Below are 27,541 nucleotides of genomic sequence, written 5' to 3'. Positions count from 1 at the left end.
TCAAATTTTAAATAAAAAACCCACTTAGATATCATACTTTAGCTTAATGTATGGTTCAATATACCATATAAACCAGAAGGGTTATTAAATCACTTGCTATTTGTGTTCCTAATAGAAGGAGCCAAAATAATCAGTATTTTTTTTAAGTTTATTTATTTGGGGGGAGACAGAATGTGAGCAGAAGAGGGACAGAGACAGTGGAAGGGCTTGAACTCACAAACCGTGAGATCATGACTTGAACCAAAATCAAGAGTTGGAAGCTCAACCAACTGAGCCATCCAGGTGCCCCAATCAGCAATTTTATTGTGACAAGTAGTTTTCTAACTTTTGGGGGTTAGGAAACTTTGCATTTTTTTTCTTCCTTTCAGTGAATCCTGTAAATTAAATGGCCTGAGACAGCAGACCCATTTTCTGAGTGTATATGTGTTTTGATTCTTTACCTAGAAGATTGGGAGCCAGTTCTTCCCTTCCCTTCCCTTCCCCTGTTTTCAGTTTAAGGCTATAATGTAATTGACTGTAGCCTTTATTTTAATTTTATTTAAAAATTTTTTTTAACGTTTATTAATTTTTGAGGGACAGACTGTGAGCTGGGGAGGGGCAGAGAGAGATGCAGAATTCAAAGCAGGCTCCAGGCTCTGAGCTGTCAGCACAGAGCCTGATGTAGGGCTTGAACTCATGAACTGCGACATCATGACCTGAGCCAAAGTCGGACGCTTAACCAACTAAGCCACTCAGGCCCTCCTTTGTTTTAAGTTTATTTATTTTGAGAGAGACAGAGATAGCACAAATGGGGGAGTGGCAGAGAGAACCCCAAGCAGGCTCCACGCTGCAAGCCCAGAGCCTGTCGTGGGACTTGAAACCACAAAGCTGTGATGTCGTAACCTGAGCCAAAACCAAAAGTTGGACGTTTAACTGAGTGAGTCACCCAGGCATCCTGACTGTAGCCTTTAAATAAGATCTAATGTCTGAGTTCCAAAGTGGTTCCACTGTCCACTCCAGGTCCACTTCATGTGGTACGTTGGGCAAATTGTTTAACCTCAGTGTTTTTACCTGTAAAGTAAGAACAATCATATTACTTACTTAATGGGAATATTTCGAAGGTCATATTATTTTGGAGGAGTGCCTCATTTATGGAAAATCTCAGTAAATATTAGTCGGCTAAATTTTAGTTATGTTTTAGTGGGCGACAGACAAAGTTTTCAGGATGCTACAAAATACCTCTGAGTTAAGAATTTTTGTCAACTATAGGGGCACCTGGGTGGCTCAGTTGGTTGAGGGTCAGACTCTTGATTTTCGCTCAGGTCATAAGCTCATGGTTTGTGAGTTTGAGCCCCTCATAGGGATCTGCTCTGACAGTGTGGAACCTGATTTAGATTCTCTCTCTCCCTCTCTCACTTCCCCTCCCTCTTTCTTTTTCTCAAAATAAATTTAAAAAATGAAAAAAAAAGTTTTTGTCAACTATACTCAAATAAAAATAAACAAAATAGGCACTCCTGAGTGAGTCAGTCGGTTAAGTGTCTGACTTCAGCTCAGGTCATGATCTTGTGGTCTGTGAATTCAAACTCACCAGTTTCTGTGTTGACACTCAGAGCCTGGAGGCTGTTTTGGATTCCGTGTCTCCCTCTCTTTCTGCCCCTGCCCTGCTCATGCTCTGTCTCTCTCTCTCTCTCTCTCTCTCTCTCTCTCTCAAAAATTAACATTAAATTTTTTTTAAATAAACACTACAAAAAACAGTTTTTAAAGGGGAAAAAAGAGTTAAGAGTTTTTAGAAGGAAGAGTTAGTAAAAATAAAATAGGCATTTAATAGTCATCGGGCAATGACTAATCATTCAGCAAAGTCTTTAGGCAGTCCTGAAGGGATGAAAACCTAAGAGTGATCATCTCTCGTAGGTCAGCTCCTTCCTGATTACACTCTAATAACTCACAGTTTGTACTTATCTCACTGTGGCATTACCCAGGGTTTAGAGTAAGCAGAAAATTTAGCTTCTGTCTCTTCCTGAAGTTTCTCTCAAAAATATGCCAAGTCTGTGCAGAGAGCTGGCCTGTACTATCTTTCTTCTTTTCTTTCATTCACTCCATAGGCATTAAGCACCCATCATGTACATGGCAACCCGAAATGGTTACATTCAACAGCAAAAACCATGGGCAACCCAGAAACAGATCCTCATATTTTTATTATTTTTTATGTTAATTTTTTTTAATGTTTATTTATTTTTGAGAGAGAGAGACAGAGCATGAGCAGGGGAAGGACAGAGAGAGGAGACACAGAATCCAAAGCAGGCTCCAGACACTGAGCTGTCAGCACAGAGCCAGACACAGGGCTCGAACTCATGAGCCCTGAGATCATGACCTGAGCCAAAATCAGATGCTTAACCAACTGAGCCACCCAGGCGCCCCAATTTTTTTTTATGTTTTTAAAGTAAGCTCTACACCCAACATGGGCTTGAACTCACTCGTGACCCTGAAATCAAGAAAGAGTTGCATGCTCCAGCAACTGAGTCCACCAGGCACCCCAAAGTCTTTCCATTTTTATTTAAATTCTGAAAGAATCCATACACAGGACTTTTTAAATTAAAAAAACATCTCTAAGATGTTTTTTCCAACATATCCCTTATTTGAAAGCTGACAATGTTGAAATAACAGCAAAAGGAAAGCAATAATATTTTTTCTTGTTGTGTTTATCAATACCGTACATGTATGAATGACAGTGAATTAGAAGCTCTTAAACCTGTGTGCGACTCTTCTTTCTACCTGAGGGTGGAGCATAATTCAGGATTTGGCTTTTATTGATTTTTTGTGGATTTGTTCCTCTTTTCTCAAGAATAGCCCAGTTTTCAAATGTTTAGGGTATGCTCCAGTCTACTGCTGGTGTTCCCTCTAAAATCTCTTTTGGCTTTGGGCGTGGTGCGCCTGGGTGGCTCAGTCAGTTGAGCATCAGACTCTTGACTTTGGCTCAGGTCGTTATCTCACAGCTCATGGCTTTGAAGCCTACTTGGGTTTCTCTCTCTCTCCCTGCCCCTACCTCTCTCTTGCATGCTCTCTCTCTCTTTCTCAAAATAAATAAAAATAAATAAACTCTCTTTGGGAGAAGGCAGAAGATCATCGAAGATCTCCATCCTTTCTGGGTCTCAGGCACAGTGGCTCTATTGGCTTACCAATTGTCCTCTCTTGAACCCCTGGGTCCCTGGGGCAGACATGCTCAGCAACCAGCCCAGGAATGCTCTGTTTGGGTTGACCTTGGACTGGCTGCTGGGGTCCCATAAGTAGGCCTCTGCAGTTTGAATCAGGCCAGCTGAATGTCCTTCCCAGGCTGGTGGGTTTGTTCTGGGATAGCTGAAAGTCTTTAAACCCCCTCTGGGAAAGGACTTCTTCCTTCCCCCTGGGGACTTCCTTTTATAAAATGGATGGGCTAGGAAAATTATCTCAGAGTAACTTCTGATAAAAGTGAGTAGAAGCTTCTTGTGGGGGCTATGCCAGTTGCCCCCTACTCCAGCCACAGCCTAGGACCCACTATCTGCCCTCCCTGCCCAATCTCTGTGTCCTGGACTAGTTTCCAGACTCCCTTGCCCTCTGGTTTCCAGCTGGGTGTAGCCGCTGGGAGGCAGGCACTTCCAGGAGAATTGGGGAGATTGGAGAGAGAGGTCCGAGTATTTCTTCCTACTGCTGTCTCCTTGACAGTGAGATGGTTCTGGCAGTGGTTGCTTCCTCATCAGCTATAGTTCCTGCTTTGTGCCCCCCTGCCCAGTATGCTAGCCCCTTCCTTTACTCCTACTAGTTTTGGGGTGATAATCCCTTCCCACTGTTGCTAATCCCTGTGTTGATTTTCTGAACTCTGTCCATGCCCCTGTGCTTAAATCTCTTAACTTAAAGCTTTCTAGAAGTTAAAAATCTTTGCATGTGCCATCTATTTTCCTCCTGAGAAAGACCTTGATGGATACAGTCATAGCAAGTTATGTTGCCTCCACTTGTAAAATCTCAAGACCTTTCCAGTTAGAAGTAGCTGTCTCCTAGGTGTCAACATTAACCTTCAACACGCACAACTACTACAAACTCCAGAACATGAGTCATGGTTGGCTAGACTGAGAGTTCTTCCAGGGAAGGGACACTGTTCTGAATATAGGTGGATTCAGCCTCCCTCACCCCTGCACTTAGCCCAGCTCCTGGCATATAGTAGGTGTTCAGTAAATGTCTCTGACAGAGGCAGCACCCGTGGGCCCCAAGAGCTTCCACTCTCAGCTCCCCGCCTCCTCCCCTACACCACCTGCAGCGTTGCTGGCACCTGTAGGATCTGGATCACCATGCTGGCCAGCTGGTTTATTTCTTATTGTGCTTGACAGAAGGAAGTTCATCCACGTGATTTTTGCAGTATCCAGAAAGGGTGGGTACAGTATGTCCTGTGGTAAAAAGCTTGTGGAGAAATGCAGGTTTTAGTTTCACCCCCACATAGTTGCTATTCTTATGTGAGAGTTGCCCCCCTCATCCCCCCAAGCCTTGAAACATTTTATTTTGAGATGTGCGATTACAGTCTATGAAACAAATGAGACAGGAGGTGGTCATGAAGAGCCCCAGTATGTTGTACCTGCGACCTATACCCAAATGCTGCAGAGGAATTATTATTTAGTCTAGGCAGCCATGAGGCATGTTATGTTTTTAAGAAACATTTACATCCGGGTAGGCCTGATTTTCTAATATTCCTGGTGGGAAGCACTTTGAACCATAAATGCACACTGAAAGGCAATTGCTATGGAGACTGAACCTCTGCAGTGCATTTCTCGGAGTTTTCTTTGACAGCTTCAGCATGTGTCCTAGGCACGCTGCTCTGGATGGGGGGCCTGGGCCCTGCAGTGTTGGGGGAAGGAGGAGGCAGCCCACTTGGGACTGGAAGCCTCCCCAGGACGGAAAGCTGGAGAAAGCCACCCAAGGTAGGGTGTGTGTGTCGGAGGTGGATGGGGAATAGGTTCTTAGGGTGTGCAGGTCCCCAGCTCGCCGGCCTGTGCGGGGACCACGTGCAGGAAGAGCGCGTGGGGGCCCCTGGAGCGCAGCCGCGGTGGGTGACCGCGCAGCGTCCCAGGGCCCGGGGTACCGGGCGTGTGCCACCCTGCGCTTCTGGTTAGGTGGAGGGCGCGCGCCGCCCTTCCCCCGTCCCCCCCTTGCCTGGTGTGTGCGCGTCCTCGGCCCAGCGCCCCGCTGAGCGGTGCCAGAACCCGGGAAAGCGCGCGCGCACCCGTGCGGGTGTGTGTGTGTGTGTGTGTGTGTGTGTGTGTGTGTGTGTGTGTGTGACAGTGTGTGTCAGGTGACTTGGGTCACGCAGTCTCTCTCTCCCTCCTCAGGGAGGAACTGCCGCGCTCCGGCTGACTCCTCCGCCGGCAGGCGGGCGGGGCGGGGAAGGGGGCTCCGGGCGCGGTGGGAACCGCGAGACCCAGACCTGGACGCCGACCGCCGCGGGGGGCGCGCGGCCCTGCCTCCGCGGGCTCCAGCGAACCTCCAGACAAAACACCAATTCAGAAAGAGGTTGCGAGCGGCAGGCGAGGAGGTTTGGCCCCCCACCAGGGTCCCCCGCCGCCCCCGGGACGGCCGGCCGTGGGAGCGATGAGCCAGGTGCTGGGGAAGCCGCAGCCCGAGGAAGAAGACGACGACGAGGAGGATGAACTGGTGGGGCTAGCGGACTACGGGGACGGGCCCGACTCCTCGGACGCCGACCCCGACAGCGGGGCGGAGGAGGGAGGTGAGCGCGGAGTCTCCCGCCCGGCCCCACGCCCCGCGCGTCCTCAGCCCGCAGCCGGTCCCTTCCCTCTGTGTCTTCCAGCCCCGGGCCAGACCAGGCGCGCGGGCCGCGGACTTGGAGGGGGTCCAGGAGCACAGAGTTGAGGAGTGGGGGTGGGGAGGGGCGCCCGAGGAGCCACCGCGGACTGCAAAATGGGGGATACCAGGTGCAGGCGGCAGAGGGGGGACCCGGATTCGTGGAGAGAGCAGCGAGGAGGCATCTGGGCAGGAGGAACGTATGTTGTCTGTCCCCTTCCAGGGCCAGTATCTTCCCCCACCCCTCAGCCCCAGCTCTCCGCAGGGTCTGGGGGTTGGGAAGGGGAGGCGACCGCCCGGCGCGTCCTGGGATCTCTTACTGAATGCTGCTGTGGAAGCCTGGTCAGATGTCGTGGCTAAAAACGGCAGCCGGCGGCAGCGTGACTGGCAGGGTCGTCGGCAGCTGCGGGTGTCAGTCTTACCCCGTGTCGCCACGGGAGGGGTCCTTGGGCTGCCCAGGTCTGTGGAGTGGGGGCATCCGTGGAGCCGCGGGGGGATGCGCGCAGGTGATGTGGGAGTCGCCGAGTGGCCGCGGGTTTCCCGGGATCCAGGCAAATACGGTTGTTAGGACACCTTATCTCTGCTCAGTGTCACCACCTGGGCATGGCGGTGCCTGCCCCGGAGTGAGCGCGGGCGGGGAAAGTCGTTACCGCTCAGAAGCAAACTCTATTTCCTGTTTAAGAAGCGGTATTTAGTAATTGTTCAGTTTGTGGGGGTTCCTGCATTTAATTCTTAGGGCCTAAGGAAGTTGAGAGTTTTTAGGATTCCAGAAAGGTTTATCTTTTTTTGTCCGCCTCCAAAGCAAGGGAAAAATTCTCTATCGTAGGGTCACTTGAAAAGGTCAATAGAATCTGGCTGTTGACATCTAGATGAAACTGTATGCTTCCAAAAGAAAGAACTAACTTCTAAACATTTCACTTTGAGGAAATTGTGTGAGGGATAGAACTACCTTTGTGACTTGATTTGGAAGAACTTTTATTGAAAATTCATTGAACTTATTTTAAAATTCCTACACAAAGCCTTTCTCTGGAGAACAGTTGCCATTATTTGACATATGATAGGTGCTATTTTCAATTAATCAGAAAGGGAAGAAAGTTTGAAAAAAAAGGGGGGGCGGGGGAAGAAAGTTAAATAAGCCTTGGGCCTGAAAGATTAGAAAGAAGCTTTCTAAGTCACACTTTTTCATAGCATCCTGTCTCCAGAGAGGGTTTGTGCTAATTCCCCATTTGCTTAAATTTGGTGTGTGCACCTGTGTGCTTCTTTCTTCTGCACTCCCCATAATTGGTCCCACAGTTGAGCACGTGGCCACGTTTTTGTGGATAAAGGCTTTCAGTCCTTTTGTTGGAGTCTCTAGGGCTACCTTTGGTAATTAAATTGTTCAGTCGCTTTGTTATTATTCAAATTGCTTTCATTAGCTCCTCCTAGATTCTTAGCAGACTCTAGAGATTCAGAATGGGGATGTATTTGCAAGATATTTGAAATGGTAGACACACAATAGGGTGCATGTGTGATACTCTTTTAAAAAAAGAAAAAAGAGAGGCTATATCTGGGAAGAAAAGCCCTGTAATTCGATATTGTCCTGGGGACCTGAGAGGTTCCATGGAAAGTACCGGAACTGCTTATTTATTCTGCAGTTCTTTAAGGGGGCACTTTTAAAATTTGATTTGATGACTTGAAATTGAAATGAAAAGAAAGCTTTGCCTGAGGGGTGGGATTTCTTGAACAAAGGGCTTCCCCAGAGCCTTGTCTTGAATGGTCCCCACTGCTCCTAACCTAAAGGCAAACTCATCTGTAACTGATGCTTTTCATTACTTCAGCAATAAAATCATCCCTCGTGAGTTCTTGGGATCAACATGGAATCTTGCTATAAAAGCATTGAGTGTATTTATGTGGTAAGAGGAGCAATTAATGAATATTTGCTCTTGCAAACATTACTGAAGCTAGGTCTTTCTCCCTCTGGGCCTGCTGTGGGTAGTGGTCTATTCTCAGAAGACTTCCTCTATTATCTCAGGTTCCTGTTCTTTCCGTGTCCCTGACTTTGATTTTGGGGTGTACGCCCGACTGCAGAATCACTATCAGGGCGTTCACTTTCTAGAGTGGCAGATAGGGTCCTCAGTCAGCAGTTCTAGCAGCAATTATTCCTGACAGTGTCATGCCAGCCAGTATGGTCCTGGGGAGTCGAGATGAGGGTGGAGGCCAGGAGTTGTGACTTCCCTTTCTGGAACCTCAGAGTGCCACCAAAGGGTCATCCCAATTTCTAATGGGCCCTGGGCACATGTTGCATTAGGATCCTGTATTATTTTTGGCGAATTACGTTTACCGACTCTATAAGAAATGAAATGTGAGGGGAAAGGGGCTTATTTACTCTAAGGAAAGATGGGTATGGTATATTTTGAACCATGAACAAAGCATTTCTCTAATGAACCCCCTTCCCCCTTTACCTTCCTAATGGACTTTATTTAATGCCTTTGCTTAGTAGAGACCTGGGGCTTTTCCCCTGAGGTTTAGAAATCTCCCCTGCAGGTGGCATGCCCGACTAGGTGGCATGCCTTACCTAGGCATCACTAGGTAAGTTGCAAACCAGTTTATCAGGAGCTGTGCAAAAGAAGGTAGATTGAAAGTGGATAGCGTGAATTTCATTTCCGTTAGTCTTGGAAGGAACCTCTGATCTTATTTTTAAGACGAGGGCCATGTAAGTTTTACCACATTGTGCTATGCACTTCTCCGGCTTGTACTCCAAATTTTACTCATGAATAGCAGGAGTGTTCTCGGGCACTTTAGTTCTGGTAAAGACAGATTTGGGCACCTCTCAACCTCCCTTTGAGAGTTGTTAATCAGAGATAAGGTGAATCTCACCTTCAACCTCCAGGCTCCAGATAGAACTCTAGAGAATGGAAGCAATCAATAAGCCATTAAAAACAATTGCAGCAGAAATGATTTTTAGACACATGGAGTTTAAATCTTTAGTAAATTACTGTGCTTTAAACACTGCAATAACACGCGGCGCCTGGATGGCTCCGGCAGTTGAGGGTGAGCGTCCAACTCTTGATTTGGGCTCAGGTCATGATCTCACAGTGAGTTTGAGCCCTGACGCAGAGAATCCTTAGGCTTTTCTCTCTGCCCCTGCCTTGCTCATTCTCTCTCTCTCTCTCTCTCTCTCTCTCTCTCTCAAAATAAATAAATAAACAAAAAAAAACTGCAATAAGAAGGAAAGCAGTGAAAAGATCATATTTAATCAGAAAGTGAAATTGTTTTTTTCCCAAAGTCTCTCCCAATTTTTAAGGGAAAGACATTATATATACTTGGCTAAAACAGCTGCTCATCCACAGCCCAGCTACATGTGTGTGGTCTTATTTCCACCGCAGCCTGTGAAGTCTCTCCTAAGAGAGCAAGTGACAGTTTAGGTCGTTACTAGAGGCATGAAGAATCCACCGGTCAGCAGGTGATACTTGTAAATGCAGTGAAACCACCTGTTTGCATCTATTAATCATGAGTGTCAGCCTTTTTTTTTCTTTAAAGTAATTTAAAAGTTATTAGTGAATTCATCCTCTCACTGTTCCTTGAGTGTAAGTAGAGATAGATAATTTTTCTCATGATAGTGAGACTGTGGCTCAGGGGTGCCAGGACTTTTCTGCAGCCACATGAGCTACACCTGAGCAAAGTTTAGGAGAGAGACAAGTTTGTGGATATGTAATCCCTTTCCTTGTAGTTCTGTCTTGTCCAAAAAGAGTTGGGTTGACCCCAGCTCTGGCTATGCCTAATCTCTTGGGTTTCCCTATAGCCCAGGAAATACAGAGATACAGAAGAATTAGAATAGATGAAATACAGAATAGTTAATAGTGACCAAAGTCACACCTTAGACACGATGCTTGTCCGAATACATATATTTAGAGAGGATAGTTTTAAAATTATTTTTAAATTCTAATGTTTATTTTTTGAGAGAGAGTGTAAGCAAGGAAGGGGCAGAGAGACGGAGTCACAGACTCTGAAGCAGGCTATAGGACTCTGTGTTGTCAGCACAGAGCCCGACATTGGGCTCAAACCCACAAACCCGTGAGATCGTGACCTGAGCTGAAGTCAGACGCTTAACCTGCTGAGCCACCCAAGCACCCCATAGACGACATAGGTTTATATTAGATGATTTGTAAACATGTTGCAGTGATTCATAGAATCTTGATTCTATACTTTTTTTCAGAAATCTCTCCCATTTTTATATCAGAACACATAAGGTAGTCTGGTGGGGAAAAAAGAGGCAGAAACTACGTTCTGGAGTTCTGGATAAGGGATGTAGCTCTGAGTTTGAAAGAGCATCATTGTCAGTCCCAGGTGTCTCTCTGTTTACCCTCTGCTTCAGTCAGTCCCCTGACCCTCATAGCTGTGGTTGGTGACACGGATTCATTTCCTACCTACCACAGCCACTTCTTCTCTGCTCATTTTTCTTACTTTCTTCTCTACCTCCTTTATTCTTCCTTATCTTTTTTTTCTTTTTCAAATCTTTTCTGTTCTTCCTCTCTGCGAAAGCCCTCAAGCTCTCTTGTAACTGGCTTTCCCTGGTTCTGCTGTGATACTCAAGACAAATGGGTTTTTCACTCCTGATCTAAATCATTCAAGATGCTGTCGACTTTCTCCTCTTGAGGTCCTTTCGGGGGAGACTCCTACTCAGTTTCTCAGTGTGTAAAGTAGAGGACCACAGAAAACCCACCTGGATCACTCTCAAAGTGATGGTAAAAAAAAAAAAAAAGTTCACAAGAACTTCTTGCAAAAGTGTTGGTAAATCAGAACACATCAGAAATGTTACTGAATATATATGTCAAGGAAAAACTCATGTATGGGATTATGTTTTCAGTGACCTGCCAGTGTGATGTGAGAGGATTTCATAAAGATTTGGTGTTCACACATAAATAAAAATTACCTTCAAAAATTTTCATGCCTGGGGCACCTGGGTGGCTCATCGGTTAAGCCTCTGATTCTTGGTTTCAGCCCAGGTCATGACCTCACAGTTTTGTGAGTTCCAAGCCCTGCATCAGGCTCTGTTCTGACAGTGTGGAGCCTGCTTGGGATTCTCTTTCCCTCTCTATTTGCCCCTCCCCCACTCACTCTAAATCTGTCTCTCAAAAATAAACTTAAAAAATTAAAAAAAAATAAAGGTTAAAAAACAAAACAACCCCCCCCAAACTTTCGTGCCTTTGAAAATATATGTTCTGTTTTCTGTTTGCATTTCATTCTCCTAAGTGTTAATCAAATGGACAATGAATCTTTATGATTTTTGCATATTCTCTTATTAGTGGTATTATTATCATTCATATATTTAATTTCCATGTGGGATGGAATTTCTCACTGAGCTCCAGGGTCCTTTTTTTTTTTTTTAAATTAAGTAGGTTCTACACCCAACATGGTGCTTGAACTCATGCTCTAAGATTGAGCCATGCTCTACTGATTGAGCCAGCCAGGTACCCCTGAGCTCCCGGCTCTTGAATGTGTAAATAGTTCCATTGATCAGAAATGTAAAGGACCACATATAGTGTTGCAAATAGAAACAAACCAGAGGCTTCTTCCTAAAACTGTTAGTATATAGAAACTTAAGCCTTTGTTGACCCCACAGAATACTAATAGCAAAGAAATTCTAACTTTCCCTGAAGGCTATGTGAGCCTTAATGTGGCCACATTCCACAAAAGACCCTCTCATTACCTAGGCTAGGGCTGGAGTAAAAAAACAAAAACAAGAACAAAAAGAACAAAAAGAAAAAAAAGAAAGAAAGAAAGGGGGGTGCACCTGTATGCACAGGCTGATAGAGACTTATAGATAAGGACTGGGGTCACACAGCTGGTACATGGCAGAGCTGGGACTTGAACCCCAGTTTGTCACTCTCCTTATATTTTTGTTTTTTTGAGAGAGCCTGCACGCAAGCACACCACACATTACAAGTAGGGGGCAGAGGTAAAGAGAGAGAATCCCAAGCAGGCTCCACACTCAGTGAGGAGCCCACACAGGGCTCGATTCCACAAAGGTCAGATCATGACCTGAGCCGAAACCAAGAGTTGGACTCTCAACCTGCTGAGCCACCCAAGCGCCACCCCCCCGCCCCAGTATTTTTTAAACCATTTCACTTGCCATCACTTTGCCACCATGTTATCCTCATTTTTCGTTAAATCTTTGTTTCACTTTCCCGTTTTGGACCCGTTCAAAGGTTATCATCTGTTGGGGAACTTTCCTTAATTATAGTAGTTTTCAGTTGTATAATACTTAAGAATTTATGAAGTGCATTTCATATGATGTCTCGTTCTCTCCAAAGAGACCTCTTGAGGTTAAGGAGGCAAGGCCGATGTGTTAGCAGGGCATCAGGACTTTAGTTCCCATTTTCCTGATTTCTGGTTCCTTCTTTGTTGTGAACATTCCCAACCCACAGATGAGTCAAGTGTGGCTCCTAGACAGCCCTGTGCTCAAGGTGCGAGGCATCTGTCCCTTCCTGTGTATGTATCAGGCCTATTGGGTTTTGACAGGGATCTGCCAGTTATTGATGAGGTAATTAACCTGTCCAGTTACGTGGTGCCTCCCCATAATGCTGTTCCATGGATGGTGGGGTTTCCCTAGTATTTTTTAGCAATCTAGTTACAAAGCCAGACTGTTTGGAAAATTTGGGTACTGACAGGACCCAGTACAAGATAGCTAAGTTATGTTCAGTGCCCCTGACCACAGTAGATAAACTACCGAGGCATAAAGTTCATACTCTTGATACTCGAGTGCTAATCTGGGCCAAAGTCAGATATGAAGTTTCCTTTTAAAGCTTCTGTTAATTTAGCTTCAAATCCTGTTTAGTGGCTCTAATTCATTCATCCTAACCAACAAACATCTATTGAATGTTTATTGTAGTAAGTATTGAGGCCTCTGTTTTTACATCTGTAAAGGGGAAACATTATCACCTTGAGGATTAGAAGTGACACTGTTTTGAGCATGGTGGCCAAGGCTAAAACCTTTCAAAAATGCCCTCACCGCAGCCAACAGGATTAGAGGAAAATGAGCCATTGAGGCATGGGCTTGCATCAAATCTGCATTCCCACATCAAACCTGTCTGTGACCTCATGTGTTCCCACTCTTCCTCCTCTTGGGAGTTCCTGGATTCTTTCCTCACCTGAGCTGCAGGTAGACAGGTACCCCACACTCCACACCTTCAAATACCTGTTCATCCTCTTTCCCTTTACCATCTTTGTGAATGGGCCCTTGTTGGCTTGGTCTGCCAGGTTGGGAACTCGGGGCTTCTTTCTCCCTTGTCCTCTGCGTCCTGGGGATTACTAAATACTATTGAGTCAATTGGAATTTCTTACAGATTCGTTCCTTCCGACCATTTACATGGCCTGTGCCTAAGTTCTTTCATTTTTCATTTGTGTTCTAGAAATGTTGCAGGATTTTTTACCTCAGTACCCGGGGTTCGTTGTCTTGCCGCTTCAAAGAATGAAGAGGTGGACACAAAATGAGCAGCAGGCAAAAGTTTATTAGAGTAGAAGATCGGAAAGGGAGAATAGTATGAAAGCTCTCTTTACAGAGACGGGGCATTCAAAAGTGAATGCCTGCTACAGTAGGCAAGGGTGTTTGTTTTACAAGGTTCTGGTCAGCCCTGCCTTCCCTTCCCCCTCAGTCCTTCTCAGGTCCTACCCTTACTGGATTGATAGCTCTAGGTGCTGGGTTGTCCGTTCCTGATTGGCTCGTTTTCATTGTATGAGGGGTGGGTCTACAGCCACGTTCCTTGTGGGTCCTACGTTTTATGGTCTACTACTTATTTTTAGTTAGGTCTTTAGTCAAATTCCAGAGGGAAACTTAAGGGGGAGTAGGTGGTATCTGTTACATTCTTAAGAGGAACCTTATGCCTGAGGGGGTTTGCTGTGGTTAGGCAATCCCAGCATTGTTCCAAAATAGTGTTTTTCCCCACCCAGGAACCTCAGGTTCTAATCTTTCTTTGTCTGCCTACTGAATCCTATCTTTTCCTATTATAGAACAACCTAACTGCTGTCAGGGAAGGAAAAACTTATCCTCTTTTCTTTTAGGTTCTGAATTGGGAGCCTGCAAATTAAACTTTTGTCAGTTGACAAAAGATAGATTAACGAGAAAAACAGATTTAGTTATATACTAATGCATGAGAGTACACAGAAAATGCAATTTAAGAGGTGTTTAGAGGGGTGCCTGGCTAGTTCAGTTGGAAAAGCATGTGACTCTTGATCTGGGTGTGGAGATTACTTAAGTGAATAAATTAAAAAAAAAAAAAAAGAGGTGTTTAGAATTCCAGGCTTTATTACCATCTTAATAGAGGGTTGGGAGGAGCTGAGGGGCAGTTCTGTGGGAGTTGGGGAAAGGGCATTTATGGGAAAGCAAATGACTTTTTGGAAAGATAATGGGCCCACCGGAGAACAGATGGGAGGTAGGATTATTTGGGGATGGAGGAAGTTTTGGGGTGATGGTGGGGTGTCTGGAGCCGACAGCCAAGATAGAATTCTTGAAGACGTCTTTGGTGCAAAAAGGTGATAAAGCATGGGGCCCGGGGACAGGACCCGTGGGCTGGAAGAGCTGCACTGCAAGCATGGAGGTGATCAATTTATGGAGTCCGGGAGATAAGGTCAAGAGGGAGTTTCTAAAGAGACTTTCACATGCTAAAGACTTACTGGAGGTCTAGCTATTGTCAAGCTAAGGTGGTTTTTCCTTCTAGCAAATCAGTAACCTGAAGACCATAGGGAGTTCCTGGACTTCAGGCTGTGATGGGATGGCCTTTTTTTGGTAAACTGGTGCAGACTCTTATCAGTTTAATCCTTTGTTTTTTGCCCTGTCTTGTTTTGGCGTAGCCAGGAGTGCCCAAGGAATATCATACATGTCCCACCTGGGGGGCGGCAGGGGTGGGGGGGCGGACTGGTGCTGTTAGCCTGCATTGTGCCCTTAGCTTGCCCCACGCTCCTTGCTCCTTCGTCAGGGACCACATCTGTTTGGGTGTGGTGTCAACTTCTCTTCTGACTTGTCTCCTTCTTCACTGAGAGATTAGAGTTGTTTCAGGGAAGATTTGTGGCAATTGAGTTCTTTTGGGAGGCTCTGCTTTAGGCAAATAAGGGATTTCAGGGACTCCAAAAACTTTTAGCTCAATACAATTTTTATTCCACAGTGGCTTATTCCAAACCCCTTCACTGTCCCCACACTGACCCCGCCTAGCGAGTCTGTTTCTAGAATGAACTTCTTGAAGTGTAAATCTGATCATACTAGTCTCCCCTTAAAATCCTTAGTGATTTCTTCCTGGCTTTCAAGGTAAAATCTAAACTTCTCAGCATCTCATTGATGAGCAAGCAGAGTCTAGCAGTGGTTGACAAAATACTTTTGACCGGGATCCACAATAAAATGTATATATTCTGAACCTAACACCACATAAGTCTAAGTAAACCTAAAAGAGTTTCGCTAGCAGTGTGTACTCATATTATGCATGAGGTACGCTGGTATTTCCCAGCTTCTTCTATTTTCTTTGTTGCAGTTTTTGTTTGCTGTGGAGATAACAGACTTCTGTATCAACTAACCTATTCAAAGATATTTATTGGACTCATGCCATATGCTTTGTAATTTGTCTGTGTATATATGGGACAATACATACAATATATACAGACAATAAATAGACAAGAAGACAGATGTACAAAGTAAAAAGATAGTTTTGTATAGCAGTAAGAAGACAGGATTATCAGGAAGTGATGGGGCCTCATTCAGCTGAGAGGAGGTAAAATCGCTGCTGGGCTGAGTGGGAAGAAAGCTAACGGAAGCCTGCCAGGCTGAGGGAGGAGCAAGTCCAACGGGGAGGTGAGGAGGAGGTGAGGAACCATAAGGCCAGTGTGGTTGCAGGATAGGGAATCAGTAAGGAAGATAAACCAGGCCCGGGATGAGAGGACAGCCCATGTAGGGCCTTTTGGGGGAAAGAAGGTGTTTGGATTTTATGTGAAATGCTGTGGGAAGCCATTGGACTCTGTGCAGCCCTTTCTTGCCTTTAAACTACATTCCTTAAACTCCAGGAAGGCCAGGATCTCTTCCTGGCATGACCTTTCCCTCATTCATCACTTTTATGCCTCCTTTTCTTTAAGACTCAGATATTTCTCCAGGGAGCTCTCTCTCTGAGCCCATAACACCTTAGATAGCAGTGCACTGTAACTGTCAGTTTTTCTTGTCTGTTTTCTCCTCAAATCACTAAGGAATGAATCATTTCTTTGTGTCTGCAGCCCCTGGCTCAGCCCCATCTAACACACACTTGGCAGATGATCAGGGAACCTTTATGAAACTGAACAAACTGCCCTCTGGTAAATTTCACCTCCTCCGGCAACTTCCTGCACACCTGCTGACACTTTTAAAGAGTCCTCCCTGGGATTCCATCTCCAGTCCCAAATCCTGTGGTTCCTTTCTGATCTTTCATTTTTAAAAAAGTATTAGCCCTTTCATTGCAGCTCTCATCCTTCATTCTCCTCCACACTTTTATCTTTCTCACGATGTTCTTTTTTTTTTTTTCTTATTTATTTATTTAAGTAATTTCTGTACCCATGTGGGACTCGAACTCATGACTCCAAGATCAAGAGTCACATGCTCTACCAACTAAGCCAGTCAGGTGCCCCTCTCAGGATGTTCTTGAGCAAGTGGTGATGCACAGGGAAAGGTTAATGGAGACAGCCAGAGGTCTAGAAGGCCAGGAGGTTGGCTGCTGCATTTCCTAACGTGCACCCCTTGCTACCTCTCCCAGAGTGGGATGAGAGGCTCTGCAAACTTCTCAGAAGGTTTCAGAAGCACAGGGTTTCAGAAGCAGAGATACTTGAGGGGAGGTGGGAGAGGATTAGGGGAGAGATTTTTTTATTTTTTATTTTATTTTATTTTATTTTTTATTTTTTTAATATTTTTATTTATTTTTGAGACAGAGCATGAGCAGGGGAGGAGCAGAGAGAGAGGGAGACACAGAATCCGAGGCAGGCTCCCGGCTCCGAGCTGTCAGCACAGAGCCTGATGCGGGGCCTGAACTCACAGACCGTGAGATCATGACCTGAGCTGAAGTCAGACGCTCAACCGACTGAGCCATCCAGGCGCCCCGGGGAGAGATTTTTTAAAAATACATACATGATCTGGGGCACCTGGGTGGCTGAGTTGGTTAAACATCCGACTCTCTTGATTTCAGCTTGCTCAGGTCATGATCTTGAGGTGCATGAGTTCAAGCCCTGAGTGGGGCTCTGCACTGACAGGACCCCGCTTGGGATTTTTTCCCTTCCTCTCTTGCCTCCCCTCCCTGACTTGTTTTCTCTCTGTCTCTCTCTCAAAATAAATTTTAAAAGACCTTAAAACATACACACACACATACATATATATATATATTATATATATATACATATATACATATACATATACATATACATATACATATACATATATATTTACATGATCTGTATCAGACCCTAGAGGCCCATCACCCTTGAGAGCAATGGCAAATCAATTTTTTCTTTGTTTTCTAAAGTAACCTCTATGCCCAACGAGGGGCTTGAACTCATGACTCCAAGATCAAGAGTCACGTGCTCTACCAACTGAGCCAGCCAGGTGACCCTAGAGGAGGGATTTTTGTCAGCAGTCCTCTGTGCTGTAAAAAGCCTCTCCTGATCAATAGCAAAGTGTTTTTCAATGTGGTTCACATAACAAATACATTTATATTGTAAACTAGCACCACATATGTGTAAGTAAATTTAAAAGAGTTTTACTGGTCGTATGTGCTCTTACTATGCATGATGTACTCTGTTATTTCCTAATCTCTTCTGTTTTCTTTGTTGCAGTTTTTGTTGAATGCCATCTGATTGTTGGCTAAAGCCTAGGTGAAGATACCACACACCATCCCCACGAGCTTGGGCACCTTCCTTTTCCCAGAATCCTCAGGTGCAAACAGACTTGTACCTCCTCATTGGATGGGGGTGGAGGGAGTATAAAAGTTTGCAGAAAGGTCTAGCAAGGCACCTGACATGGAGTATATTTCTGTCCATATCAGCTAAATGTAAAATGCATCTGTATGGGTCTGAGGAGTCTCCACAGAGTTGATGGTATCCTTGCTGACCTGGCCTACCATTGCCCAACAGTTTACCGTTGGTAGCTCACGCTTGAATTTGGCAGGAAAAAGGAAATATTTCTAACTGTGTGTGTATGTTGTAGTGGCATGTGTATCTCATTTCCCACCCTGTCCGTGTACGTAAACATGCATATACACCACCTCCTCTCTGCACAGTGGCCTCCATCACCTCCCCACTCTCCCAGGAGGAGGAGGTCCATCCTCCAGGGCAACAGTGTGGATGATCATGCCGCATAGACACTTGCAGACCCTGCTGAAGATAAGTTAAAATCTAGACTGACATTCAGCAGTATAAATTGGGAAGAAACAAAGACGTTTACAGACACTTAGATATTTTTGTGTTTGTGCATAATTTGGTGTGGAGTTTTGCTTTCTTTGGTTGGATTGAGTGTTGCACAGCAGGAAAGATTGGATAGACTTTTGGATGGGCCAACCCTCAGTCTGAATGCTACTTGACCTTCCTGAGCCTGAAATTTGTTTAACTGTGAAGTGGAAATAATACTATGTATTCCTGAAGGAGTTAAATGGGATAAAGAGTGGAGAGTGCCTAGCACAGTACTTGGCATATGGTAGTTGCAGAGTTTTCAGCGCTTGCGTATTTTCCTGTTCTACAAAAGGCATTGTGCCTTTACCTGCATTTGGGCTCTGCTCTTCTTGGAGAGCATCCTTCCCCCTCATCCCCATCAACCCCATCCAAATCCTGCACTGCTTTGTCTGCGTTCATAACCCCTATAATACACTGAGTACAACCCACTGCCTATGGGCATTTCTCTCCTACTCTTTGCATTGATCTAACACTAGCTGTTTGTGAGGTGATAATAGAGTAACTACAGCTCTTGAGGTTTCCGTTTTTGTCCTTGAGAATACATTATTTTTTTTTTTCCTTGGAGGCACCGGGGTGGCTCAGTCAGTTTTAAGCTTCCAGCTCTTGATTTCAGCTCAGGTCATGATCTCACAGTTTGTGGGTTCAAGCCCCATGTCTGGCTCTGCATTTACAGTGTGGAGCCTGCTTAAGATTCTCTCGCTGTCTGGGGGCACCTCAGTAGCTCAGTCGGTTGAGCTTCTGACTTCAGCTCAGGTAATGATTTCATGGCTTGTGACTTCAAGTCTCACATCAAGCTCTGTGCTGACACCTCAAAGCCTGGATCCTGCTTCGGATTCTGTGACTCCCTCTCTCTCTCTGCCCCTCCCCTGCTTGCACTCTGTCTCTCTCTCTCTCTCAAAAATAAATAAACATTAAAATAATAATAATAAAAAGACAAAAACTTTATGACAACCACTTAAGAAAATGTGGAATTGAAATCACAACTTAAAGAATATTTAATATATTGAAATATTTTTGTGTCTTCCATGACTCGCTATACATTAAACATTTTTTTTGAAACTAATTTTAATAATATATGTATATAAATGTGTTTCCTTTTTAAAATTAAAGCCAGGGGGGTGCCTTCCTGGCTAAGTTGGAAGAGTATATGACTCTTGATCTCAGGGTCATCAGTTTGAGCCCTATGTTGGGTATAGAGATTACTAAAAAATAAATAAATAAATTAGCCTAAAAATTTTTTTTATTTTTTTTAAATTTTTTTTAACGTTTACTTATTTTTGAGACAGAGAGAGACAGAGCATGAACGGGGGAGGGTCAGAGAGAGAGGGAGACACAGAATCTGAAACAGGCTCCAGGCTCTGAGCTGTCAGCACAGAGCCCGATGCGGGGCTCAAACCCACGAACTGCGAGATTGTGACCTGAGCTGAGGTCGGACGCTCAGCCGACTGAGCCACCCAGGCGCCCCTGAAAATTTTTAAATGAAATCAAAGCCAAATCCCCTTGATGATTGCCCCCAAATCTTTCACTCATGCACTCTTTGTTTGCTGCACATCCTTCTGGATCCTTTTCTAATGCATTTTCACAAGTATTTATATTTTCTACGGGTTTGAGATGACTACTCCTGATGTCATTTTAACCTTTGCCTCATACTTCCCAGCACTCTATCCCTTTGTACTACGTTCTGAGAGGATTGGATGTTCTAGTTCACTACTGCCCTCTTAATCTGTTCTTATTCTGCTTTTCAATCCATATATCTAACCTCCCCCCTACAATTACATTTTTATTTCTAAGGTCTCTAAGGCCATATTTTCCATGGTTGCTCTTGTTCTGAAATTGTCTGTTCCTGTTTTGTGGATACCACCTTTTCTCTGAAGATTTTAATTATACCTGAAACTTTACTCTGACTCCTTTATGAACTCTGCTTCCTCAGATGTATGTTCAAGTGTATGTATGTTAGACATTTGAGGAAATGTCTGGAGAGAAGATAGTACTGCTTCTAGCTGTTGAATCCACACACTATAGTGAGTTAGGGAAGATCAGAGTACTTGAAGGGTGGAAGTGTGGGTAGCCCCCCGTCTTTATGGGCATCCTGAGCTCCTAGAGCACCTCCTCCCCTCTCCTACACGAGCTTCTATAGTCTGCTCCCACCTGGAAGTGTGCACTGGGTGGTAGGAGTAGTGCACAGAATTCACCTACTGGCTTCTTCTCACTATGATTCTCCAAATAACAGCCCTGATGGTTGTCTTCATGTCCTTTCCGGTTTGGGCTTCCACCAGTTCTACCTTCTGCAGCAGAATCTTACTAATTCTGGTCAAGGGCTACAGGTTCCCTCTTCAGTCTGACCTTGGTGTTTCTTAGGGATTGCTCTGTAATCTCAACTTTGAGGGGTTTTGTTTGTTTGTTTGTTTGTTTGCTTCAAGCTCAGGTATCTATGTTTATTTGTTCATCCATTTATTTATGGTTTATACCTTTTCTGTTATTTTTAGGGATTCACTGAGGGAGGGGAAGACCATGACATGTTATCAGTCTGAAAATTTTAAAACTGGAAGCCCTGTTTCCTCTTTTAATTTATGCCCTGCTTTTACTAAGACTGACTTGTAATGACAGTACTGAGAGTGAGTAGCATATAATGACTGATGAAGAAGAGAGCTGGTGACTTTTTGGGTGCTTTACTTCTGCATTACTGCTTCTATAGTATATTATCAGCAGATTGTTGAATTGGGTCGAGCTGGACTGGAAAAGAATGTGTGGGTAGGGTGGGGGTGAAGTGTTACATAGAATGGAATAGTGGCTGCGCACATCTGTACCTGCGTACTTTTTTTCAGTTCTTGTTTTACCTGAAACTTGTGTGTTTACCTAAACCTGCTGCAAATTAAAACATCAAAATATTATATACAGTAAATGAAATTCACTAAGACATTATCAAGTATTAATGTGTTCTAGATGATTGTTATCATTGTCTAGACAAGAGTTATCATTTCATGTGGTTATTGTTAGTTACAGTAAGAGAAAAAAGAATCACTTTCCAGTTACTATTGAATTCGATTGGGACCAGGGAGTGAGAAAGACATAAGAGGTGTTGTCAGAAGGAATATTGGACACGTTTTCATTTCTTTGAATATATTGCTAGGAGTGGAATTGCTAGGTCACGAGGTGACTCAGTGTTTAACCTTCTGAGAAACTGCCAAGCTGTTCAAAACACATCATTTTACATTCGTACCCGTACTGTATGAGGGTTCTAATTAGCCCATAGCCTCATCAACACTTGTTACTGTTGATGTTTTTTATTATAACCATCCTAGTGGGTGTGAAATGGCATCTTACTGTGGTTTTTATTAGTATTTCTCAGATCGCTAATGATGTGGGGGCCTCACTTTATGTGCTTTTTGGCCATTTTTGTGTCTTTGGAGAAATGTCCATTTAGGTACTTTGCCTATTTTTTTTTTTTTTAATTAGGTTGTCTTTACTGTTGAATTGTAAGAGTTCTTTATATATTCTGGATACTAGACCCTTATCACATACATGATTTGCACATGTTTTCTTCCATTCTGTGGATTGTCTTCACTTTCTTAACAGTGTCCTTTGAAACACCCATGTTTTAAATTTTGATGAAGTCCAAAATTCTCTATTTGATGCATAACTCAAATGCATAAGCATCCCTTTAAGGCATAGAGACTCTGATGATCTAGGCAAGGAAGACATTGCTATGGAATACTAAGGCTGGATTTTTTCCCTGCACAGTTTGCTCCAGGAAACCTCTACTCCTCACACTCCAGATTTGCTGGTTGTGATGTGGAATTGTACAGGTTTTCTGGCCCTCTGGAATGGTGTGACAGGTAGTGACACAGCATTCTTCAGTGTTCTGCACTTCCTAACAGGCCCCTCCATGAGTGGAGTGAGGTAGTTAGCACTCACTGCGTTTGGAAGAATAGCACTGTCAGTGAATCATAAATCCCATCTGAGGTGGAAGTGAAAGTCCTCTAATTAACCACTGTGACGGCGACTCACCCTCATTCTTGTTTTGTGGTTTCTCCAGTTCTGGACTTCAGCGATCCCTTCAGCACTGAGGTGAAGCCGAGAATCCTGCTCATGGGCCTGAGGAGAAGCGGCAAGTCATCTATTCAGAAAGTTGTCTTTCACAAAATGTCTCCCAACGAAACACTGTTCTTGGAGAGCACGAACAAGATCTGCAGGGAAGACGTTTCCAATAGCTCCTTTGTTAATTTTCAGATTTGGGACTTCCCAGGACAGATTGACTTTTTTGACCCTACATTTGACTATGAGATGATCTTCCGGGGAACAGGAGCACTGATATTTGTCATAGACTCCCAGGTAAAGCTCAGTCTCAGGTACATGGAAGTGCAGCCCCGCCCCCCCCCCCTCCCCCCCAGTTCAAACCAGTTCCTTTGTGATGATTTTGGTTTGGTGTTTTTAGCTGTTTGAGTTCTGAGTTCACAGCTTGGCTCCACTCAGCTTTCAGTGGGGGTGGGGGAGTTTGCAAAGGGGAAAAGGCTCCCTCTGTGCATTCCTAACCAGTGAGCAGTGAGCAATGTGAGTTGAGTATGTCTCAGCAAATCACAGAAACCTCACAACCGGAGGGGACCACCATACGGGCCAAAGACAGCAAATACGTGTCCCCCGTGAAACTCTTGGCAGACATCCACAAAACTGCACAGGTTCTCTGCAACAAAAAGATGTGTATAAGTCTACATCTGAAAACGTTTACTCTTTCCTAGGAAGGCAAAGTTCTAAGGGTGCAGTTTTGCTTCTGAATTAAATTATTGTAATTATTACTAGTACACAATTGATTGACAGTGTAACTATTATGTATTTTATAGGTAACTATTAAATATAAAAAGTAACATTTTGATGAATGTATCTCTTAAGATGATGGATATTTTCCCACTTAATTAATGTATTCATGCTTGAATAAGAATTTAGGATCAATTCTACTTTTGTTTGTGTAGATGTAAGCACTGAGAAACCTTGTTCACATAAATAAGTACATGGATTTGGTTGAGTTACAGCATTTGCTCAATTATTTAAACTCAAGTTATATCCTCTAAGCTGTCCTGTTTTCTACCACAAAGGATTGTTTTTAGTAGTTTACCAAAAGACATCCTGATTGGGCTTTGCTTTAACTTTGAAAGTAAAGACATGGGGACCCCTTGACTGGTGAAGACCCTTGTTACTCAGGTATTAGTTACTCACTTTATCAGTATTCAAACTAGTCTTCTGAATTGTCTCTTTGGTACTCTGGGCCTTTCTCCTGTGAAGTAGGAGGCCAGCAGTTAAAGGGGAGGAGGGGGAAGGGAAGCAGCAGGACCGCAGGTGCATCTCAGGCATGCCGGTATTAGGAAAGAGTACAGGTAACAGAATTGGGACAATGACACTCTTCAAACTCTCCATGTCCAGGCTCTCTTAGAAAGTGTCCTGGAAGCATAGCTTAGCCTCAGGTTTGTTTTGGTTTGTTTGTTTTTTAATTTTCTTTTTTAATGTTTTTTGTTTATTTTTGAGAGAGAGAGAGAGAAGGTGAGAGAGAGCATGTGGGGGAGGGGCAGAGAGAGAGGGAGACACAGAATCAAAAACAGGCTCCAGGCTCAGAGCTGGCAGCACAGAGCCCAATGCAGGGCTCGAACTCATGAACCCCAAGATCATCACCTGAGCTGAAGTCAGACACTTAACAAACTGAGCCACCCAGGTACCCCCCAAGGGCCCTCTGTTGTAGCTGTGGAGGAATAAATGGCAGTAAGTCCTTCAAGAATGCACTAAACCAGCTCTAAGTTCAGGACATGATATTTCCCTGAAACTGGACCAACAATCAGACAGGTGGGCTCAGCACACCTGCCCCTTCCAGGAATGCTGATGGTGTTAGGGAGGAAGGGATGTGGAAACTGTTAGTAACAATGGTTCTGAGCCCATGCTTGGAAAACCATTCTCTGAGAAGACTGCTCATGCCTGAGAGCATCATAAATTCATTCAGGGAGCTAGGTGCCTGTTTAATATAATAATGAAATTTTCAGCTAAGCCTTTTAGTTCCAAGTGATTGCACTGTGTACTAACAGTGTAGCTGTAGGAGTGTGGCCATATGTTAGAAGGGGCTCTTTCTTTATTTTTCGGTGGGGGTGTGCAAGGGAGCGACTTTGCATTCTGGTGCCTGATCTGTGAACAACAGTGCCTCTCCTCCCATGGGCCCATCCGGAAATGCATGCTGTAGACACCTGCATCAGGTCCAGGGCCTGCTGTCAGTTACTGCTTTCCCGGCTGTCCCACTTGTACTGACCCGTTTTCTGGCCCATCTGTGGCCTTGGCAGGAGCCCCTACCTTCCTGCTGAGGTCTGCCAGCACCATAAATTAGGGAGCTTGATCTTAGAAGAGCAGCTGGGTTGTGTGCACGCTGCTGGATGGAGGGCGAGCTCTTGGATGTGTCCCACTCATCTGTCTCTTCTAAGCTCCAGTTTTTCCCACTGCTGTTTCTGGACTTGCTGAACTAGGTAGCAGCAGTAGTAGCCCTACCCTTGGGGAAGTAGATTCCAGTCAGATGACTCATCTTTTCAAGACAGTAGCTTAGTAAGTACTCACTTCAATACCATGTTGTGCTTATGTAGCAATTTGCATTTATAGAATTCAAATGTCCAGTGCAACTCTATCCTAGGTGTTTGTGATATGGCTATAAGGTGGTTAAAATAGGTTCACTTGCCTGTTTTTAAATTGCAGCTGTAATTTGGTTTTATTTTTTACCTGAACATGAAAAATGGAACTTAAATTTGGGTTGGTAAATATGTGTTTTGTTTTCTTTTTTTCCTTTTCCTAGCTGTAGGGCAGAGAAAGGTGTAAGAATGTTTGAGAAATTGGTCCTTTTAGGTTCCACTTTTTAAAATGTAGGAAAAATATTGAGAGCTGTCATTTACTAAAAAGAAGGAATAACTAGAGAAACTGTTTCAGAGTCTAATATATACTTTTCTATTGGAAGCAGACTGTAAAAGCCATGTTTTGGGGAATATTTATAGGATGTGGTTTCAAGCACTGAAAAGAAAAGCAAACTTCAAGGAGTCTTGGCAGCCTGAAGTCACTGCCTTTATTTCTAAGCAGAGCTCTTTTGGTCTGACGCCTCATATTTTTATTTTTTCCTTGTGAATCCCTCACAATGCCAGTATTGCCATATAAAGATATCACCAAGGAGAACATGTGTCCTCACAGAACGTTGTAAAATAAATGAGAATGAAAACATCAAGAGTGATTTCCTGTGAGCTAAATGCATGACACTGCTGGCCCCCCGGCAGAGCCCACAAAATGTACCCCATCTCAGGGCCCCTGTTGGCCCCCTGAAGCCATTTCACATGTGCCTTGAGATCCACCATGGAGTGTTGGCTTCATCTGCATTGGTGATTGTGACCTGCCTGTAATTCCTAGATATAATTTTTTTTAACTTTATTTATTCATTTTGAGACAGAAACAGAGAGAGTGAGTGGGGGAGGGGCAGAGAGGGAGAGAGAGAATCCCAAGCAGGCTCCGCGCTGTCAGCACAGACCCTGATGTGGGGCTCGAACCCACAAACCATGAGATCATGACCTGAGCCAAAACCAAGAGCCGGACGCTTAACCAACTGAGCCACCCAGGTGCCCCCCTAGATCTAATTTTGGAATGGAAACAGGGCAGTGTATTTTCCCCGAATTTTTATTTGTTGTAGAAGATAGTAACCAACACAGTGGGGAAAAATCATCCATAATCCCTCTGCCCTAATAAACCAAGTATGTTCTTCTTTTAAATGTTATTTTTAGTCCTTGTAGGTATGTGCCACTTCATCACTTAGTTGGTAATCAGATCATTTTATATGCCTGGCAGGCAAGTTACAGTAGCAATTTCTAATCTTTTGAGATTGTGATACTCTCTTGACATTGGTTAGTTTTGCTCACCGACAAGGTCGCTTAACTGCTTGACTCCCCTCTTTAGTTAAAGACATAAACAAGAACAATTTTTGAGGTGTAACTGACATACAACAAAATGCATTCATTATGAGTGTACATACAATTCAGTGAGTTTGATGAATGTATATACCTTGTAACCACTTACTTCACAGTCAAGATATGGAATATTTCCACCACCCAAAAAGGTTCCCTTGTGTCTTTTCTCAGACAGCCTTCCTCCACATTTCAAGATGACGTAAATGAATTCTGTTTGGTGTTTAGAGATACATATGTATATAGTAATGTATAGAGAGATGATTGAGAATAAACACTAAACTCAGGATAGTGGCTACCTCTGGAGTGTGGGAGGTAGAGTGATGGGGTGGGCTGGGAGGATGGAGAGAGACACACGGGGCTTCAGTGTCTACTGTTTGATTTCTTTCTTTCTTTCTTTCTTTCTTTCTTAAGTTTATATATTTAATCTGTATACCCATTGTGGGGCTTGAACTCATAATCTTGAGATCAAGAGTCACAAACTTGGGGTTCCTGGCTGGCTCACTTGGTAGAGCATGCAACTCTTGATCTCAGGGTTGTGAGTTTGAGCCCTGTGTTGGGTGTATAGTTTACTTAAAAAAAAAAAAAAAAAAGAGTCGCACACTCCTCCAGCCGAGTCAGCCAGGCACCCCTACTGTTTGATTTCTTAAACAGGGAGATGTGTATGCAGATGTTCATCATATTGTTACAAACGTGTCATTGGTAGGAAGGAGAAAAAAGTAGTATTGTGTTATTTGGGGTTGTTACTCTAGATGAGAGGTCAGCAAACGGTTTCTGTAGAGGGCTAGATGGTAAATATTTCAGGCTTTGCAGGCTGTACCATTTCCAAGGAGTTTCCTTAGAAGAAAACCAGTCATCTCTAACAATGCAACACAAACGCAGCCATAGACAATATATATAAATGAGTGTGGCTGTGTCCCAGTAAAACTTTACTCGTAAACAACATGCAGTGGGCCCAGTTTGGCCCATGATTTGCTGACCTCTGGTCTAGACTAGTGGCTCCTAAACCTTTCCTCCTGGCTCCTTCCTTATCCTCCCAGCGACCCATATCATGTTTTCACCTTGAACTGTTCATCACAGTTCACCAAGGGACTAAAAAATTGGGGAAGAATAGTATCCCAGGGAAGGTCCTAGGTATGGAGTCGTTTTGAATTCATAAAACTTCAACTCTGATCTTAATGACTGTCATCAAGCTAAATCATAACTGCCTATAGCTGTGTTTTTCCAGCCTTTCTTTTTCATCTCTTCGTTAATGAAACTTAAGTTTTCAAACTTGAATTCCATGAAACTAGTTTTTATTTGGGCTTTTGCAAAATATTTTGGGGGGGTTGTACCCACACGATTTACAGATTAGGAGT

General features: G+C 44.1%; 1 protein-coding gene across 1 annotated transcript in view; it reads left to right on the top strand.

The window, feature by feature from the left end:
* The first annotated feature begins 4,952 nt into the window (after positions 1-4,952).
* The window catches only part of RRAGD (Ras related GTP binding D), a 39,965-nt gene continuing 17,376 nt past the window's right edge, over positions 4,953-27,541 (top strand). The window contains exons 1-2 of the mRNA XM_047860662.1: positions 4,953-5,725; positions 22,259-22,554. Coding sequence (XP_047716618.1) covers positions 5,590-5,725; positions 22,259-22,554 — 432 coding nt within the window. The 5' untranslated portion in view covers positions 4,953-5,589. The remainder of the gene's footprint in view (positions 5,726-22,258; positions 22,555-27,541) is intronic.

Source organism: Prionailurus viverrinus, chromosome B2 (genome assembly GCF_022837055.1).
Source record: "Prionailurus viverrinus isolate Anna chromosome B2, UM_Priviv_1.0, whole genome shotgun sequence".
NCBI classification, from domain to species: domain Eukaryota; kingdom Metazoa; phylum Chordata; class Mammalia; order Carnivora; family Felidae; genus Prionailurus; species Prionailurus viverrinus.
The sequence above is the reverse complement of the archived record's forward strand: the minus strand, read 5'-3'. Positions and strand labels throughout refer to the sequence as shown.